The 19,885-nt window shown below is 45.2% G+C and overlaps 5 protein-coding genes across 5 annotated transcripts; 3 read left to right on the plus strand and 2 right to left on the minus strand.

Moving 5' to 3' along the window:
• Nucleotides 1-416: 416 nt before the first annotated feature.
• LAJ45_07390 (uncharacterized protein) lies at nt 417-2,101 on the plus strand (the record flags this gene model as incomplete). Its single annotated transcript, XM_046116948.1, has 6 exons — nt 417-518; nt 588-590; nt 777-786; nt 843-1,543; nt 1,594-1,941; nt 1,997-2,101. The coding sequence occupies 6 exons, from the start codon at nt 417-419 to the stop codon at nt 2,099-2,101; spliced, it is 1,269 nt and encodes a 422-aa protein (XP_045969983.1).
• A 1,626-nt stretch (nt 2,102-3,727) lies between these two features.
• On the minus strand, nt 3,728-6,530 carry LAJ45_07391 (uncharacterized protein; the record flags this gene model as incomplete). Its single annotated transcript, XM_046116949.1, has 8 exons — nt 3,728-4,424; nt 4,505-4,642; nt 4,711-4,835; nt 4,914-5,105; nt 5,168-5,632; nt 5,697-5,773; nt 5,850-5,948; nt 6,020-6,530. 8 exons carry the CDS (start codon nt 6,528-6,530, stop codon nt 3,728-3,730), a joined length of 2,304 nt encoding a protein of 767 aa, XP_045969984.1.
• Nucleotides 6,531-8,507: 1,977 nt separating this feature from the next.
• LAJ45_07392 (uncharacterized protein) lies at nt 8,508-10,476 on the plus strand (the record flags this gene model as incomplete). The annotated part of the gene is made up of 4 exons (XM_046116950.1): nt 8,508-8,757; nt 8,866-10,236; nt 10,296-10,356; nt 10,428-10,476. The coding sequence occupies 4 exons, from the start codon at nt 8,508-8,510 to the stop codon at nt 10,474-10,476; spliced, it is 1,731 nt and encodes a 576-aa protein (XP_045969985.1).
• Nucleotides 10,477-13,974: 3,498 nt separating this feature from the next.
• LAJ45_07393 (uncharacterized protein) lies at nt 13,975-15,219 on the minus strand (the record flags this gene model as incomplete). Its single annotated transcript, XM_046116951.1, has 8 exons — nt 13,975-14,009; nt 14,106-14,375; nt 14,476-14,489; nt 14,555-14,556; nt 14,607-14,664; nt 14,756-14,779; nt 14,938-15,067; nt 15,135-15,219. The coding sequence occupies 8 exons, from the start codon at nt 15,217-15,219 to the stop codon at nt 13,975-13,977; spliced, it is 618 nt and encodes a 205-aa protein (XP_045969986.1).
• Nucleotides 15,220-16,949: 1,730 nt separating this feature from the next.
• Nucleotides 16,950-19,199, plus strand: LAJ45_07394 (uncharacterized protein; the record flags this gene model as incomplete). Its single annotated transcript, XM_046116952.1, has 5 exons — nt 16,950-17,090; nt 17,190-18,217; nt 18,296-18,643; nt 18,704-18,758; nt 18,825-19,199. The coding sequence occupies 5 exons, from the start codon at nt 16,950-16,952 to the stop codon at nt 19,197-19,199; spliced, it is 1,947 nt and encodes a 648-aa protein (XP_045969987.1).
• Nucleotides 19,200-19,885: the final 686 nt, after the last annotated feature.

Genomic DNA, 19,885 nt, shown 5'->3' on the forward strand with positions numbered 1-19,885 from the left:
GCTAACCCACACAACAAGAGGCTCCGCAACCCACATGCAAACCCTGGTCCGAGAAAATATTAAAAACCGGGACTCGGGAACCTTCCGAACCTCTACCCACCAAAACCCCTGGATCTATCCACTCTAGAGTACCACTGAGCCTAACAAAAGCACTATTCCCCCTCGGTGTCTCTCAGACCATCCTGCGGGCCCAATAATTCACTCCCCTCCCCCAGCTGTTTCGTTTTTGTAATAGTTAATCGTAGTCTTACACTGGCATTGAGCCTAAAGCTCGCCTCCCCCACATCATTCAACCCCCAAACACACTACGGGTTTTAGCTATATTTACTGTCATCATCCCGCTCTCTCCCCCGCTCTTCCCTCTGCTCTGTAACCCATTGTCAACCTCTCTGCAACTGCTCTTAAAGCCGATAAAAATGCTATCCTCTGTCAAAGCTGCGTCCACCAGGACCCCACTCCGTATAGTGGCTGCTTCCAGGGCTTCCAGTAGTTGGGCAAATGTTCCCCAAGGTCCTCCAGTAAGCCACCTTTCTGATTGGTGTTTTTCCTTATGATGAAGTGCTAACATGCTTTGTGGTATTTCGTAGGATGTAAGTTTTTTTTCCAATTGAAGGTTTGGCGTATCATTAGCTTGCAATGAAAGGTCGAGAATAAGAGAATATTTCACTTTCTACTCAAATTCTTGAGTATCCATTCTTAATCTCTCTTTTTTGCCATTCTCAATGATCCATTGCACTTTTCACGTAACTTACACGACTTCTTTCCGCAAACTCTAGGCAATTCTCGGTATGACCCACAATACTAGTGATCAAACCCTCGCCGACAACACTAACACCCTCTAGGTATCACCGAGGCGTTCAAAGCAGATACTTTCTCGGGGAAAGTAAATCTCGGAGTCGGCGCTTACCGTGACGACGCCGGCAAGCCCTACGTCCTTCCCTCAGTCCGCACCGCTGAGAAGCGTCTCCTCGACAAAGCGCTCGACAAAGAGTACGCTGGAATCACCGGTATTCCATCATTTACCAAGGCAGCTGCCACCCTCGCATACGGCGCAAACTCGCCCATCCTCGAGAACATCGCTATCACACAATCCATCTCAGGAACCGGTGCTCTTCGCATTGGTGGGGCCTTCCTCGAGCGTTTTTGGCCCCACGCAAAGAACATCTACATTCCGACACCCTCATGGGCCAACCACGGCGCCATATTCAAGGATTCTTTGTTGAACGTCAAGCAATATAGGTACTATAACAAGGAGACCATCGGCCTTGACATTGATGGGCTTTTGGCCGACATCAAGGATGCGCCAAAGAACTCAATCTTCCTCTTCCATGCTTGTGCACACAACCCTACCGGTGTCGACCCGACCCCCGAGCAATGGCGTGCTATTTCCGATGCTGTGAAGAATAACGCTCACTTTGCTTTCTTTGACATGGCCTACCAAGGGTTCGCATCAGGAGACACCGACAAGGATGCCTATGCCCTCCGCTACTTTGTCGAGCAAGGTCACCAGGTCGCGCTTTGCCAGTCTTTCGCGAAGAACATGGTAATTTATCTCCCCCTCTCCTCCAATGATCAAATATTGACCCCCATCAGGGACTCTACGGTGAGCGTGTGGGTGCTTTCTCCCTCCTTGCCGCCGACAAAGCCGAGAAGACGCGGATCGATTCACAGATTAAGATTCTTGTCCGCCCTCTATACTCCAACCCCCCCATTGGCGGTGCTCGTATCGCGAGCGAGATCTTGAACGACCCAGAACTCAACAAGCAGTGGCTCGCTGAAGTCAAGGGTATGGCAGATCGCATCATTAGCATGCGTGACGCGCTCAAGGATGGTTTGGCGGCCGCAGGGTCCCAGAAGAAGTGGGATCACATCACTAGCCAAATTGGAATGTTCTGCTACACAGGCTTGACACCAGAGCAGGTTGGAGAATTGGCGACTAAGGTATTTTCTCTCGTTTTCCCCGGTGTGAAGAGATCTTCTAACATAGTGGGCGTAGTACTCGATCTATGGAACCAAGGATGGAAGAATATCAGTAGCAGGTTTGACATCAGGCAATGTCAAATACGTTGCTGAGTCGATTCACAAGGTCACCTCTAAATAGAGGATTTCTATGTCAAAGAAGGCGGGTGACACAAAACTATTTTTTCACTTTTTGGCCGCTTTTCATGTAAAAAAGAATTTTTTTTTTTCGTTCTCCATCCAGTCTTCGAACGTGTATTAGACCTAGATCTAGAGTTCTCGGGTTTGGGGCTAGAATTTATTTCGTTATCTTCATCCCTACCCATTTCAATACTTGCAGGCTGGAAAAAGCAATTTGGCCGAGTGAGTTGTTGTGATTAAGTACGCCACATTTTGTACTAGTGATAAGTTCATCACTTATCACTCGGTGTTCCGCACCCAACAAAAAACAAACGATCGATCTATCGATAACCCGATAAGGGCGGATATAGCTGATACCCATAGACAAAAAAACAGATTCTGCGTGTCTCTTAGTTTACTATGATTAAGAATACACAGTTTCTTTTTTTTGGAACTGCACCTTGTACCGTTAATATATACAAAGGGTAATGTTAATTAATTGTTGGACGTCGCCAGGAGCCGCAGCGTGATACATATACTCCCCCAAGAATCCACACCTGTAGAATCTGTGTTTTACGCTAAGAAATGAGAATAATTCAAATACCTTCTAAATAGAAAGGATAGCATGACCGTTATATCATACACCTACTGCTGCGAGTGATATTCTATGAAGATTATAATAACTTAGTGATCCCCGGAACCAAGGTACATATACTCAATGACCGGTTCAGAGCTACTGTTAACCTAGATAAAACTTTATCTGTACCTCTTATGAGGCTAATACTAGTCTGGTACCCGCCCCCTATGAACAGCTTGCTAGCCGCCGTAGGTAAGAGCCGGTAGGGGGTGGGGTCAGGCCTAGCTACATAGCCCACGTGGCCACAGAGCCGTCTTCTTCAGTTTTAAGAATTGATATCTAATTCTCAGATATACAAATATATACCTACATATCTTTTTTACCAATAACCAGTGTATTCAATCCTTGGTGTATCGTTTTATCCTGCGCTACATGAAGCCTGTTCCGCTGCATGACGAATCCAGGATTCGTGAAGGAATTTAAAGACGACTAAAAGCTTAGAGAGTAGAGCTCGTGCTCAAGGTGTAACAAATGTTCCTGATCTCATCTTAAAGCGTCTTAATGGCCATACCAATACTATCATCACTGGGTTTAGCAGAGAGAAATTTTCGAACCTCTGTTGACTAATTGAGTAATTAGTATCTCTTTACACTTAAAAAGATTTCCCCCAATCAATAGGTAGACAGAATTGAAGATGGTTGGGATGGATAAGAAGGATACTTAGTGAGAGAGGACGGCGGGGGTATTGTAACCACCTGTTTTTATCTGGGGCCGGACAACGACAATCTATCCCAATATCCAGGGGACTATCTAGATCAAGCCTTCATCTTCCCATCCCTGAGCTCTCTCGGCGTAACAGTGGTCAGATCTTAGTCACTGCTATGGAATGTTTTCAGGGCAGGAGAAATAAAATAGGAAAACCTGGCTAATTATTAATTGGACGCTGATATTATCTTTCCAGAGATTGCACACAAAGTACGCGTACGGCTAGAACTCTATCTATATCTAAAATAACAATAATTACAATTTACACGCCAGTATAAATTGATCAAACAAGCATAACCACACTGTTCAACAAATCCTCTCTTCTGGCTTTCTGTAAGGCACTCCCAAGATCTCAAAAATCTCCTCCTCGGAGTCTCCCGCCACCTTTGTCCCATCATTCAACTTCTGTCTTTGTGGGCCCCTCAAAATATCTTTAAACAACCCCCTCTGATTCAGCCCATAGCCTTTTTTGCTCGCTAATAGCCTCATGGAACGATTGAATATATCATTCCCTGTGAAATACAGAAGCGCTGCACCACGTTCATCCCACGGCACAACTAGCAAATCAATTCGTCTCCAAGTTGGAACATCTAGAAGCTTCGATGCCCCATGCCACTTCGACCCATCATCTCTCCCACGTGACATCGCAAGCCCACACATGGCAAAACCAATCTCAAACAGTCGCTCAATAAGCTCGTCGAGAAGCCCGCTGATCTCTTGGGCGCTGACACCGGGCTTTGTGATCATAATGTCAATGTCACCACAATCTTTGGAGCCGCGGCGGTAGCTACCCATGATTTGGAGCTGCAGCTGAGAGTCAAGATTGGCGGCCGTGGACATGACAATGTCTCCGTGTCTTTTGACTTCGTCGCGGGGAATACGGGATGCGAAGTCCTGGTAATGGTCTATACCGACCTTCTGAGAGGCGGTAAGACGCACGTTTTTGACGACGTCATCGAGCGTTTTGTAACCTGATTGGACCCACCGAGCGGCAACACTGGGGCTAAGGAGTGTTAATAGCATAACACGCTTAGGCTAATGAGGCCGTGTGTACATGTAGTTGGGGCTAGAAAATTTACATACCCAACACCGTAAACTCCTAGAAATAACTTTAACGCTACATCCCCGGGCTCTAGCTGTGCGTATTCCAGCTTCCGTAACCGATCCGTTTCCACGATCTCCTCAATCTTCTTTGCTAGGCTTTCACCAATCATTGGCAACCTAGTCCTCCAGATCAGCATACTTCACCTTAATCTTCGTCACATCCGCGCCCACAGAATATAACTCACTTCCTCGCCTCAGCAGCCGTGCATATCTTCTTCGTCTGTTTCCTGAGCACACTAATCCCCTTCCGATAACTGATGGACCTCCACTGATCCTTCGTCATCTCATAGTATTTCTGCATTTCCGACAACTATCCTTAAACTCTTGTATCAGATCCCCTACGTAATAAAACGACTATGTAAGTGTGTGGTATCGGCTATAAACTCACGATCTCAATAGTTCTCGCGTTCGGATTCCCCTCCTGCTGCTTCCCATCATTGGCATGCATACACTGGAACTTATCCTGCCACTTCGAATTACCTGTCCTCGCAACAGGCTTCTTTCGCTTTACTGCACGAATAGGCTCCTCATCAGACGAAGTCCCCCCATCATCGGGCGCAGATATGTCATCATCTAATGGCTACACAAACCGAACATCAGCTGACCGAGTGATATCTCATGACCGGATCAGGTGTGTCATACCAAATCACCCATCCGCACCGCCTCGGCAATCATGATATCTAGTTCGTCTTTAACCTCACATTCTTGCGTAGTACTTGGTCCTGGAGTGGATAGCAGCTCCGCTGCGAGCTGCTGTAATACTAGGTCATCAGTCGTTACACTGGCCTTCAATTCGGCCTCAACAGCAAGCTGGGAATCTGTAGGTCTATCCCCCGCTGCTGAACTTGGTGTATCATTAGCCCTCTTGGATAGTTGTGGCCTGATATGGAGACTCTGTGTTGTAGCACTGGAGCTCTGTTGATCACAGAGCGGGGTTTCCGATGGAGTAGAAGATAGGGGTGGCGAGTGCGGCTGTGGGAGAAGAAATGAGTTCTCGGTAGTGGAAGGCTGCCCGGCAACTTTGTATTGAAACTGGTCATGGTTTAGGATGCGTGCAAAGGCGAGACAGTCGCTGATGTATGTGTCATTGACTATGGCTATGTGGTCCTATACAGGGTATGGAATTTAGTGACCATGGGCGAGTAAAGGCGAAGAATGAGGGGGAATTTACTGGAATGAACTCTCGTCTAAGTGATTTCAATACGTCAGAATACTTTAATTTTGAGTCGACAATGATATGCGTGATGTCTACATATACACTGTCAGCTAACTTTCTCTCCTGGAGGCGTATATATATATCAACGGGAGGTACGCATGTTCATACCCTGCTCCCTCCACTCTTTGAGACAAAAACCGCCGTGTTCGTCGGCTTTCTGGACCCGAAACTTGCGAACAGGGTTTTTGATGTCATTAGGTATAAAATCTTAATTCCACCGACACCATTTAGTACATTGCTGTAATCACGTGGTCAATGATTAGTAGAATATGACTTACAGAAATACATCCCACCGAATATCTGCTTCTTCGCCGGCACTACAGGGGTTCTTTTTCTTTTCGCTACTTTTGTGTGAACTGGCAGTATTCTTGATGACTCTGGTGGCGGCAAATGCCTCGGGGTGCACTCGAGAGATGCCGGGGCCGTTGAAGGGGCGGTAGTGACAGCCGATATATCTGGAGTGGAATCGGCCATATTGATATTATTCTCCGACACAACTGGCTCCGGAGCAGCAGTAGAAATATTTTTGGTGAAAGCTTGTATACTTGTACTCCTAATCGATTCTAGAGCAGTGGATGAGATTTTTGTTGTAGAATTAGATGAGGCCACTTGCAGACGAGAACTGCGTCGAACAATACGTTTGTATCTCTGGTTCCTGCTCGCTGCAAGAGCTAGAGATGCTTCACTTGTTTCCGCTTGCTCTGGCTCGGAATCAAGTGAATAAAGACCGGTAAAGAACTGTTCTTTGTTCAGGAATGGGTCTTCGGAGCGCCCACAAAGCTCCCACATGTCGGAATTGAAAGAAGCGAAAAAAGGAGTGTTTATATATAAGCCTTAAAGGCTTTAGTATCTTATGAGTCAAGAGCTCTGCCGGTTGGAAGACGCGCAGCATGCATGTCACGCATCTATTGCATGAGTCTGAGTGGTTACAAGAACCCAGGAAGGAAGGGATCGCGTCAAGAGGGGGCTCGGAATTATAATTAATTGCCACACGTGATTTTGTGTCGCACTAGTGGTAGAACGGGGAACAAGGATAGAGCTGAGGGAATGGATACATGTAGGCATACATGTAAGCATTACATGGGGTACATGTATGTTTAACCAACTACGGTACTGTATGAGGGTTACATGCTTCATAATGGGAGTTTACGAATGTAGAACATGTATAAGCCTATATATTTCGAGATTAGTTTGAGATAGTACGTACAGGATATATATACCTATTCCGTCTATTTTAAGGTTATATATACATTGAATATTATCATTCAAGAAGACAGAACAATCCGACGATAATGAAGGGTAAAAGGTAAACTACATGTACATAATTATGTACTGGCACTGTACTAGGGAGTTCACAAGTACATTTATTTACAGTTGAATCTTAATTAATATATATTGCAGGTTGATAATTTATAAATTGGATAAAAAGGTTGTGTACATCTTGTCATGCCGGGGTTCAACGCAATTACCCTGCTCTAGAAAAACATCGGAGTGAGATCTGATGACGCTGGTTTTTTATCTGATCGAACACCTTCGGGTTAACTAGATAACAGAAAGCCACAGCGCAAATACAAATGATGACACCACTGCTATGGGTGCCCTCGCGATCGGTCCTCATAATCCTGCGGCTGAAAACATGTCTTGTGCGGGGTGGTCGGTTGACAGCGTTGCCAATGCATGACTTGCATGGTTCCCCCTTCAATTCTAGCCTCAATTGTAGTAGATTGACGGGGAAGGGCAGGGGCTCTGTTATCATACATCATCTACGCCGTGTTGCATTTGAAGGTGCCTAGCATAGGTCGCTCTCCCGGCAGATAAACTGCCATCGGTCACCCGGTCGCTTCCCTCACGGGCAGGCGAGTGAAGTACAAGATGAATGTGCATGCAATCAGCCGTATATCGAATTCAATTTCTTCCACATTCCAGCTACCATGGGAAAAGAGTATCGGACAGAGGGGGAGGAAGGCATTGGGTGAACTTTTTCTAGAGTACGGATTGGAAGGTGGGAGAGGTGTGGTAATTGGGATTCTATGCGGGAGGACGAAAACTATATGGGGTGATGGTCCACATTGTTACCATACCGGTATCGACAGACACGAGTCCCTCGCATAAGAAGGAAACGAATGAGGAGAAAGAGGTGGGGAAGGAAAGGCACTGAGAATGGAGAAAGTTGTGGCAGGCGGATTCGACGCCGTGTCCCCGGGCAGGCCAGTTGAGCCGAAAGATGAGGGATCGGGGGAAGGGGCTCTCTCTCTTACAATTAGGTACAACTCAACCTAGGCTTTTCCCTCAGTGGAACCTTTTGAGGAATCAGCACAGTAATAGGTTTGTTATTGCTTCTTGAAACATCATGCCAAGCACCAGCACCAGCACCAGCACCTGGACAGCGTCCAGCGTCCAGCTTTCTGTGCCGCTGCCTGATGCTTCTGCGGGAGCATCTATGTATGTACATACATACATGTAGTAATTGTATGTAGGGTACTGTCTGTAGTCTACTCCATTAGGTACGTTAGTTAACTTTACGGGCCTTCCTCACTGCTTCTTCCGCTGTTAGCTCCCCCCAGTCATTTCCGTATCGTTACCTCACGTTCGTTCGCTGTTCTTTTTTCTCTCCCACCCCCTTCCACCCTTTCTACACCATCATCATCATCATCACACCGTCAACAGTCACCATCCTTATCCCCTTCCCTCAACCGATTTGTTCCTGCTCCAACCCCATCCGTAATCACCAACTCTCGCTCGTTTTCTGCATCACCCTAGCTCACGATGCAAAATGGCCCTGAACCGCCGACAAAGAGGCAGAAAACCTCTTGTTCTGCCACCGTCGCCTCCACGGTCGCTTCTGTGGAACCCCCCGCGAGAAAACCGCCTCAGATCCTGGACTTTAAGTTCCCTCCCGTAGAGCCTATTGCTCTGAAAGAGCACAAACGTTCGGTAGACTGCCTAGTCAAGCTTCTACAGAAGAAGAAGAAGATAGTGGTTATTGCAGGAGCTGGCATTTCTGTAGGGGCTGGAAGTGAGAATTCCCCTATTCGCCTTACCCACTTGTTTTTGTTGTGGTTCTGCCTGCCAGCCACTTGGTTGGCGTCGTGTAGTACAATGCTTACTAATCGACCAACCACAGTTCCCGACTTTCGATCGTCAAATGGATTGTTTTCTTCTTTAAGAACAGACATGAAACTAAAGTCTTCTGGGAAGCAATTGTTTGATGCGTCTGTTTACAAAGATGATCAACTCACTTCATCATTCCACGATATGGTTCGCAATCTCCATACCATGACATCTAACGCCTCGCCAACCGAGTTTCACCACCTCTTAGCAACATTAGCGAACCAAGGAAGATTGCTTCGTTTATACTCACAAAACGTTGATTGTATCGACACGCAATTGCAGCCTCTAAAGACAGCAGTGCCCCTCGGTAATAAGGGACCTTGGCCTCGAACTATTCAATTGCATGGAGGGTTGGAAAATATGGTCTGCTCAAAGTGTGGGTGGTTGGCCGCGTTTAACGCGAGCCTATTCAAAGGGTCGGAGCCTCCAGACTGTACAGAATGCATGGAAATGGATTCCGTGAGGGGTGTGGCTGGAAAGCGGGCGCTTGGCGTTGGGAAATTAAGACCAAGGATTGTCCTGTACAACGAGTTTAACCCGGATGCTGAGGCGATTGGTGCAGTCACAAAGGCAGACCTAAAGTCGCGTCCAGATTGCTTGATAGTAGTCGGAACAAGTTTGAAAGTACCTGGGGTGCGGAGGATCGTCAGAGAAATGTGTGGAGTGGTTCAAGACTACCGAGGTGGAATGACTGTGTGGATCAATGAAGACGACCCACCAACCGGGAAAGAGTTTGAGGGCGCCTTTGATCTTATTGTTAGGGGGGACTGTGAAAAGGTTGCAAAAACCGCCAGCATGCCAAGATGGGATGGCAGCGAGGCGCCCTTGCGGGCAGAATTCGAGACAGATAGCGACAGCTGCGGTTCATTCATGATGGATATAGATTCCGATGAGCCCACCAGGAACACCAACAATGTTGAAGTCCATATTCCCCCACTTGCTCAGATTACTCAACTTCCTAGTCCTTCTATAAGCCCTCCACCGAAAGCGAAAGGTGCGCGTAAACGACCGCCCCCCGACACCAAAATTGGTCCGTCAGCGAAGAGGGCCAAAACCAAAGCGAAATCAACAGCTACAGGCACAAAGGCTAAGGCGGAGCCTAAAAAGAAGAGCAATATTGCCACCGCGTTCAAAGTTAAGAAGGCAGTATCCGTGACAACCGTCAAAGGAACAAAAGCAAAGCCTGTAGCTAGAGCACCAAGAACGCCAAAAACAACAAGTTCGGCAGCTACAAAGAAGATGGCGCCTTCAGTTGAGATTCCGGCAAAGGCAAATACTATTACTGTTGAGATTCCGGCGATGGCTATAATTTCGACATCTCCTACTACGCCCACATCTGCAAATTTGTTTGGCAGCGAGAGGTCGTCTTCTATCCCAATCTCGAGTTTGCTCAACTGAGTAGACATGTTTATAATGTAAATTTTCCGGAGAACTATGATAAAGGAGTTACGGACCCTACGGAGGAAGAGGGAATTTTTTTACTGGGTTATTGGTGGCGTATAGTGTATGAAAAGTGGACCTTGTCTTGAATTCCATTAACAGGCTACATCAGGAATTAACTTGTATTGCTTGAAGTCACGACGACAGAAAAAGCGTGTACGTGCATTGGGAAGGAGGACATTAGTCTTAGGGCACATTATAAAATACGGCCCGGGAAGAACTGGAAGACTGTGGATTTTCCATTTGGTTACTGCTTTATTTATTTTCGCTCTTTCCCTTTATTTATTCTTCATATTCGATTGGAGTCGTGGGATGTTATGTCGATTCCCTTAACTTTCTTATTTTCTTTCCTTTTTTTATACTATGGTTGCTTTTTGAATCCTAGATCTTTCTTTTATGGTGTCGACAGGAGTTTTGGGTATCGTTTGAATTGAGGGATTTTTCTTTTTATTCTCCAATAGCATTCATTTGGTTTACATGTGCACACATAATTTTTCTTTCTTGCGGACTGGATCCGGAGCTTTGTGTATACAAGTATACGAATCACATACACACAGCGGTAACTTCCACCGCTGCTGGCTGCGCAGTGAAGGTGTTTGTTTGAGTTGGAGACTGGTTGGCACGTACGTACGAGCGTATATAGCTACATAAAAAACATGTGCAGATCTTAGACGCGCGATTAGGTCAGTGATGTGTTCTCAAAGGCAAATACAGTCATCTCTTATTTGCTAGTTTGCAAGTGAGAGGATGAATGCTCTATAGCTAGCTAGCGAGGCTGTGGGCGGGTGCTGGGGTGCATTGGGAATGGATCATAGGATATCACTCGAACTGTATACGTGGCGAATGTAGACGATTAATGTAGTCCTAGGAAGCAAAGAGACAGACAATAGTGTATGTTGAGGCGACTGTTGGGAGCGCGTGTCTGTGTGTTCATGAACGTTGCTTATTCTTTTATTTACTTTTCGTAATCATTTGATTGCGGATCATCCAATATGCAACAGCCATATACTTTATATTATTATTTCCATAAAACACTTTGTGTGTTTGTGGTGTACTGCCTACGTACGTGTAGCTCTCTACATATAGGCTATAGAGTGTATTATTAATGACTAACTAGCACCACCATTAATTAGAGCTTTATGGTACTGAATAATCCAATCGATCTTAATTGAGAAGATAGATTATCATGTATACGTAGTTATACAGGCCTCCCTATATATATAGCTGGCTAGCCTTATAGCTGGGATTATGATCAATTAAAGAGACTACTTCGGAAACTCTCCGGATCCCTGAGAATATATAAGTCCCTGAATTTCTCTATCTACCGTGTACGTACCGGCCTTGATCACTTGAGAGTCGCACTTTCAGAAGTAAATGTAGCTATATACATATATACATTAAGTTATAATAGGCCTAGGGGTACTCACTTCTTCAAATACGTGGCCCTTTTTGCCCGGCTTTCAGCACTGGCACCCTTTATATAAGGGCAATCTCTCTATAATGGGACAAAATACCGGTCACGAGCGTACCCTTATAGAAAGCTTTCGCTGTACCTATAGGTATAGTCTAGGCTTTATTTGATACCATCCCCATCCCCTACGTGTACAAGCTGCTCGTGAGATGGGCACAAGACTACATGAGGTACATGTATCTCCACTCCTGAATGACGTTCAATATACAAATTTAAGAGATCATAATCATAATAGACCAGGAATAGAATATACCATTAATTAAAGGTGTTTATGCACATTGACACATTTATATACACTACATATAGTAAACCCTAGTAATTACTTTATATATTTTGCTCCAATATAATGCATAAGTAGCTAGACCAATGAAGACTACATGCAACTATAACGCTAGATGGCTATGTATATATATATTCGATTCAAACTCGTGTCATGTACATGTTTCTATGAAATATTCGCAATTTATCTCCAAGCTTTAGGTTTGAACACCTTCAGAATAATATCCACGGGATGGCTTCCGTTAAAAAATTTAACTAATAGTCGAATAACAGCCCCTCTCAAGTTATGTCGAGCCCTGGTCTATTGCCAAAAAAAAAAAAAAATGCAACGCTTCATCTAATATATTGATTCCTCACCGAAATACATGGATAGAGAAAGTCGTCTGGCGCTCTCTTCCAAGGGATTCTTCAAGGACAGCGCCTCTGGATCTCTGGGGAGCTACGTTATCCCTACGTCTCCGGCTCCTATGACAATATATTATCCACAACTCCTATAAAGACTATGAAAGTAAGCACCGTAATAGCGATGAGCTTCCGGCAGGTTACTATTAGCTGCAGGGAAGAAATAATTCGTTACCTCAGATGTCCTTTTGGCTAGTCATTATCCTACTAGTAGTTTCTAGGGACATTAGTAGTAGTATGTTATCTGTATTACAGACAGGTTAGGGACGATCAAGTACTGCGAGTCTCCCAATATATACCAGCTTACCTAGCTACATATATATATTTATGATATCTAAGAAAGGTTACTTGCTGTATCCCATAATTAACCGTCGATGTTGATACCTCTTATAAAGGCAAAAAGATAGCTGGTGACAAGAGATCCTATTACTTCGTTAATCTATCTCCCAATAGTACTATAACTTTATATCACGCAATAGGGGCATCGGCATCGTCGATTTATAAAGAGTAAATCTTTGCACATAGCTCATTTGCTTAGCCATGGCCAGTAACGTATCCTTCCAAATAATTTTGTTCTCTGGCTTCAGATGTGGTGAGAGATGAAAAAGGCTATCATTTATATCTCACACGCGGCGAAGTAGTTTCAAAGGTAGATCGTAATTGTAGAAAGATTTGGGGATTAGGCAGACAGCAGTGGTAGTGCCTTCCTGGCAGGGGGAAATTCGGAGACCCAAGACCATCCCGGAGGAAATAAACAACTGGAATTTGAATTTATGTCCTGTACTAAAGTATGTTATTGTTAAATTCTCAAAGACCAAGTCTTAGTTACAAAAGACTCCTGATGACATGTTGTAGGATTCCGCCTACCTATTTCACGCAAGGGGGTGAACCTGAATACTAGTGCCGGAGTATAGAACCCCTTGACGATGTATCGATGGCGCAAGGCGGCAACAGATATAGCCAAACTGACCGCGACACCCTTCATATCTAGCTTTAGCTTTCTTTGTCAAGAAGTATATAGGAACTAGATATCAGGGTGCTCCCAAATCCCTCAGACTTTTCACACCTCACAGTACTCCCCTTAATAATTCTCATTCAGGTCTAGATTCGTAACTTCAATGACAATCATGGCAAGGCTGATAGTACTCATTATTTTCATTTTAACTGCATTTTCCACTGCCCTAGCAGCCCCTACAACTAAAAAGCGTGATATTGTCTATGAGGTCTTCCCCAACTACCTGGTTCCCGCAGTGCAGGTAGTCCCAGGCACTGCGTACAACACACAAAACACAGGCCATATAAGCTACAGTGGCAATGATCTTGATATGAACGAGACAACGATGTTTGGTACGTGATTCGACATATCACCCTGCATCTGAGCTGAGCTAACTATAAACCGTACGTGAAGTTGGCTTCGATATCCCGGCGAATGAGGCAACAAATTGTGTGGTCAAGTTCGCGTTGCCACCGCCATCGATTCCTTGGGGATATGAGTGGAAAGCTCAGGGAAGTGGGAGGTTTGATGTGTATCTAGTTACAAGCCTCATTGTTCCTGGAGAGCTCAGCTGGGGAAATAGGCCACAAAGGTATCAGCTACCGGTGTTCTCAGTGACTGTATGTGATATCTCTATTCTACTTGATTGGTATTGTGTTTGACTAACCTTGAATGTCTGAGAAGCAACCTACAGATGGTGGAGAGGCTACTGTGGACGGACACAGTGTCCGGTGCTTTAATGGCCAGAGGATGGACTTTGAGCTTGTTGCGACCCGTGAGAGGGGTTTCATGGGGCTCGACTGGTTCGGTATGTCCCATGGATATTTCCTATTCGTCCTAATGAAAAATAAAGGTTCTAATACCAAGATTTCTCTAACCTGCAGAGCTCGATAATCCAAGGACTGGAATAACGATGGAGATGTCATTGTAGAGGTATCTATTGGCCCCTAGGTTTGGGTTGGTTAGTAAAGCAGTATTCGTGTATTGTAATTATCTCGCGATCGTAAATACAAAAACAATGAAATGGGTGTGTGCACCTGCATTTATTCTACTGGATGTGGAATTAATTTTGGCTTGTCCCTTAGCTACAATTGCAGGTAGCTTTCATGAATCAACGTCTGCAAGATCAGCTCTATTTCCCGCAGTATTGCCTAAGCGATGGTCTTACAGAATTGGCATCCGCAGATCGTGGAATAAGTTCTTGGAATGTCGACCTAGGACCGCCTCTACGTACATGTAATGTCAGTCTCCTCGTTGTTGTTCCTACTTCTAGTCCTGCAGGGCTTGTCGGATGCTTTTTTCTAAAGGGATACCTGCATGTAAGTAATGTTGATAGTTGGCCTAAAATCGGGTTAAGCACATATAAAATCCGGCTATCGCATATGCCCATCCCCTACTACTCAATTTCTTGCAACGACCAAAGCATATAGATTGTTCATCCTATCCGCCAGCACTACCGCTTTACAGAAGCAATATATGATTGAGTGATCTTAATCTACCATGGTTGTGCAACGTCTGTGAGATAAGAATGCAAGTTCGCTCTTGCAATTTGGAAGAGACAACTCATCAAGCGAGCTGCCCTAGCTAGCGGGTCCTGCAGTGCCATGTCGAGCGGTGAGAGGAAGGAAACTACATGTATTCAATGTTAATGAACGGGCAAAAAAACAAATTTTATTGTGGGTTTGATCGAGTTCACCTGTAATATCCCTTCTGACAACACGTACTTGGGTATACAAGTGTCGAGTGATACTCCATGAGCTTTGCACCCACTCTGTTTTCATGCTTGTGATCGGGTCGAAAGGCTGCAACTGCTTGTTATGTACGTACTCGCACTCGTAATAAGGTTATAATGCTGAATCGCGAAGGCACATTACCACCTCGGAAGATTTTTTCTTCTTTCTAGAGAAAAGGTCTTGATGCTACTGAAGATGCCCGCATCCAGGTTCTCATGCCAAATCCCCGCCTTTGGAACCCAACCACCAACTGCCTTAAATAATAAATATATATGCGCCTGGGCCTCCTTCCGCCGATGTTATCTACTCTATGATAGGCCCAGTTTCAGACATCTCTATAACGTTAATTGACGACTGTACCAGACATTCGGTGACCCAACAGACTGAATGCCGGTACGTGCTTCCGTGGTCCCGACTGTCTATATATGTAGGTGCTCTACTCTAGAGTACAGTCGCCCTCCGCTATAACGAAAGTGCATATTGGGCCATTTTTCGTTCGGTACAGCGGTGGGTAATAAGTCATCGGACGACCTAGCCACAATTTTGCCTGCAAACGCGTATTTTGGTGGCGTTCCGTCTGATGACTTATTACCCATCGCTGTACAGCAGATTATTCGGTATTATTCGGTATAGCAGACTAAATTCTTTGCTGAAACAAAAAAGAAGTTGGCCCAAGTGGTTCGGTACAGCAAATATTCGGTATAGTGGCATTCGTTACATCGGAGGGTGACTGTATACGTTGAGTAGGTATACGTATACACAAGCAAATGTGTGCACGCTATGTTATCGATTGGTCTCAACGACCTTAGAGCTAGAGAGAGGCATGCTCTCAATATCTAGTTCATCATCGACTTCGCTAAAAGTTCCAATGGGTTCAAACGCCAGGGTCCTGGCCGGTGTCTCCAGCCTTCCCCCCTTGATTTACACCCTATATTATAAAATGTACCATGTAACACCACCCACACCCTCCCCGAGCCCATAATATCAAGCATTTAAGAAACAAAGTCTCAAATCGATCCAAATAGTTATGCCCTCATTGGTATCGATCCGTAGTGGTCAATCCATATTCTCAGATATGAACAAAACATTTCCGCAGCGGATTCCCCCGCCTTCTAACCGCGCCCAGGTACTATATTACCAGTAGAGTAGGTAGTAGGTATTCATCAGAGATCACTCGGAGGGCATAGAAGAATATGCATGGTTTTATTTAGAGACATGCACGTTGTAGGGAAAATCCTTGAACGATTTCATGCCACATCTCCACCTTTAAACCTCATCCAGCGGATTAGTGACCGGCATGCCCACATGTTGCCCCGGCTCGCTCAATTCTTGGGTCTTCTAGGCCACCGTTTCAAATCAGGCTCTTTTCATCCACCGGACTCTCGACAAATCAGATCTCCAAGATATGGAATTCCGAGATGGAAGCGAGGCGGCATCATGCCATACCACCCCCATCGAGGATGGTAACGGCATCCAGATGTCACCGAATTTCTCACATACCAATCAGCTTCACCCGGTACTTCAGCTCCGCAACCTCTCCTAGTAGTTTTACTGGCTAGAACTCTGTGCAGAAAATCGAGGCAAAGACTCACGAGGCGGGCTTTATACGCAATTTATAATACAGGGGCCAAGAAGGCCCTTTCGCACGCGCTCGAGTAGTTCTCGCCCAAGTTATAGGAAAGATACACATCCCGCAAGGTTGATTAAAAGGCCCAACGCTGCGACACAAAATCGACCACCTCGAGCCCTTTATTTCGGAAATAAAAATAAAAATAATAATGTCTCGAAGATTGCTACCGAAGCCTTCGTTTGCAGCTACGTCGGCAGACGAAAATCGGGTTACCAAACCCCTGGACCGGCGGGTCAAACGAAACTGTGTAGCTACAGCTTGTATGCCATGTCGGAAGCGGAGATCAAAGGTTCGTTCCTGAATAAAGTCATGACATTGGCGGCAATCCGCTGTTTAAAGGAGTGGGATGCGCTTCAACACGGCCGGGCTAACACAATCCCAAACACAGTGTGACGGACAAACTCCCTGTGCGGCGTGTCTAGCGAACGATAAGTCCGAATGTTTTTATGACAAGGAAAGTGACGGACGGCGATCGGGTACCCTGAAAAAACATGTTACCGAGTTGTCTTCAGACAACAACAATCTTCGTTGCATTTTAGGAACTCTGCAAAATTCATCAGAAGATTACATGCGTAATATAGTCAATCGACTACGCATGAAAGAAGATATCGAAGTTATTGCGAAATACATCAAGGAGCATCCTCCAGGTTCAGAACCACCTCCAAGCAAATTAAGCACAGCAGAATCCGATAGATCGAGTCCGCTTGTGCCAAGAGAACACCGAGAGTCCACTGGATCCACAGACGTTGATTCTTCCAACGGAGGATATGTGCATTCTTATGGATCTCCCGAATTGGAGGAAGGGTGGACGTATAATAATAATGGGCGTGGTACGACTCCAAGTTCTTTCGGAGGCTCTGCCACTTCTGTTGGAAGTCCCCCATCGCTAGGTAGTCCTCCTCCTCCGGATATCAACACAACAGTTCGTTCTTGGACGACTGTGACTGATGATGTCGATTTCATTCGTCATATACTGGATTGCTTTTTCATATGGCAACATGCCTGTACTCCAATTTTTTCGAGGAGGAGGTTCTTGGAAGACTTTATTAGAGGTAGATCTGATTTTTGCAGTTCTATTCTTGTAAACGCTCTGCTTGCCTTGGGATGTGCCTTTTCAGATAGACCTGGCACTCGTACAAACCCGGAAGACCCAACAACTGCAGGCGACCATTTCTACGCTGAAGTAGAACGCCTTTTAGAAATTGAAAACGTGCAAAACAAAATCACAACGATACAGGCACTTGGAATCCTAAGCATGAGAGAAAGTGGGTACCTTAGGGACGTCAAGGGATGGTTTTACGGAAGTCTTGCTCTTCGTGCAGCCTCTGAAACACTACATAAGAGCTCGCAAGACTATACCGAGCCAGACCTTGAGGTTTGGAGGGTGACATACTGGGGGCTATTTAATCTTGACTTGTATGGACTCCTCTTCTATTTCCTTTATCCCTCCTGCCCTCTAATTTCCGTGAGTTGTGGTTAATGCTGCCAACATAGATCATGGTCGATTGCAATAGCAAGGTTACCCCAACTCACTGGGAGGGCCTGGGAGCTACCAACTATCGACTATGAATTAGATAGGGAGGAGTACCTAGAGCCAGCGGAGCTTTTATGGTACTCCACAGGAAAGGCCCCTCATGTTCACGGTGCATTCTTACAGTATATCAAGTTGTCAGGAATTGCTAAGGATATTGTAAATGCCTTCTATTCCCCATCAACCCAAGAAGAAAAGGTCACGCCAAAGATGCTGGATAGATTTCATAGGCGTCTTCTGGCTTGGGATGTGGAGCTACCCGAAGAGCTAAAATTATCATCCACAACCTTACCGCATATTCTTCAACTTCAGTAAGTAAAGACTTGCCTGTACTTATTTTCATCATAGGACAACCTCTAAAACGATATTAGCTTGATCTGTCGAGCGACTACCATCATGCTTTTCCGCCCGTTCCTACAAGTACCAGTGAGCCGCTTGTCCGAGAACTCGCCGAAGAGCATTTGCAAGAAGGTAGCCAAAGAAATAATCAAGATTGCACATAGATATCGGCATGAAATTGGGCACAAATATTTCATCCTTCCATTCTGTCACTATACCTTCCTCGCGTGCCAGACATTTCTACAGGATCAACCAGCAGAGGAAGAGAACCTAAACCATGGCCTGCGTTTGCTTGCAGGAGCCAAACACTTATGGCCTGCAGGGGCCCTTGGGCTCTTCGGATTGCCCAGGATTGCTGAGACTTGCGGCATCCAACTCTCCAAAGAAACTCTTTCAATCCCAAATTTGACAAAAATCGAGATCGGGCGCATGGCCAGCACCAGTTGGGCTTCAGCCAGGGAGGAGGAGGTCAAAGTAGTCACTGATGAATTTCTCGATTACTGGGAAAAAGCTTTTGCAGATGTATAAATAGGTGTATCCGGTGGTCCAATTCTTGTTACATGTATTCAGTCTTTTGGTTTTGGGCTGCGGCCAATTTGTCTTCTTTATTGTGTATTAAATAGGTGTTTTATTTTTTCTTATCGACCCTAAACTGGTGGCGTAATATGAGCTTGGACTCTTCTAATGAATTTATGTTGGTATGTGAGCTGGCGTATGGTTTATTAGGAATAAAACGGATTGAGGAATTGAACCGGGGCCGAGGTTAAGAAGGGATTCGGGTCGGGCAAACTCGTGTTACATTTAGTTTGATATTGGTTGGGATATCAAGGGCTGATATTTATTGAGGCAATTGATTGATGAACAAGTTACTTTGTAGGTTCATCAATTTTGTTTTTGTATCCACATACTTTAGATGTGCCTGCATGTACGTACGTTAATGTATGTACGAAGGGCCTATGCCAGGTTCCTAGTCTGATAGTGGCCGAAAACACGTGGTGTGGCTTTTTCTTTGCGAAACTGATGTTCATCGTTCTAAAAGCACAGGAGATGCTTCTATTCCTGGTAACTACATGTACTCTCGGTACATAAGGTACACAGAGTACTATTTTGTCTAACAAAACAACACAGTAGTACTAATTGCGATGGGGCGATACCCTCGACAGGATTTTATTACTTACTGGTTGCGCATCCCACGCCGAATACGGGGGTTTCGT

Source organism: Morchella importuna (assembly GCF_003444635.1).
Source record: "Morchella importuna strain M04M26 chromosome Unknown Morimp01GS023, whole genome shotgun sequence".
Classification (NCBI taxonomy): Eukaryota; Fungi; Ascomycota; class Pezizomycetes; order Pezizales; family Morchellaceae; genus Morchella; species Morchella importuna.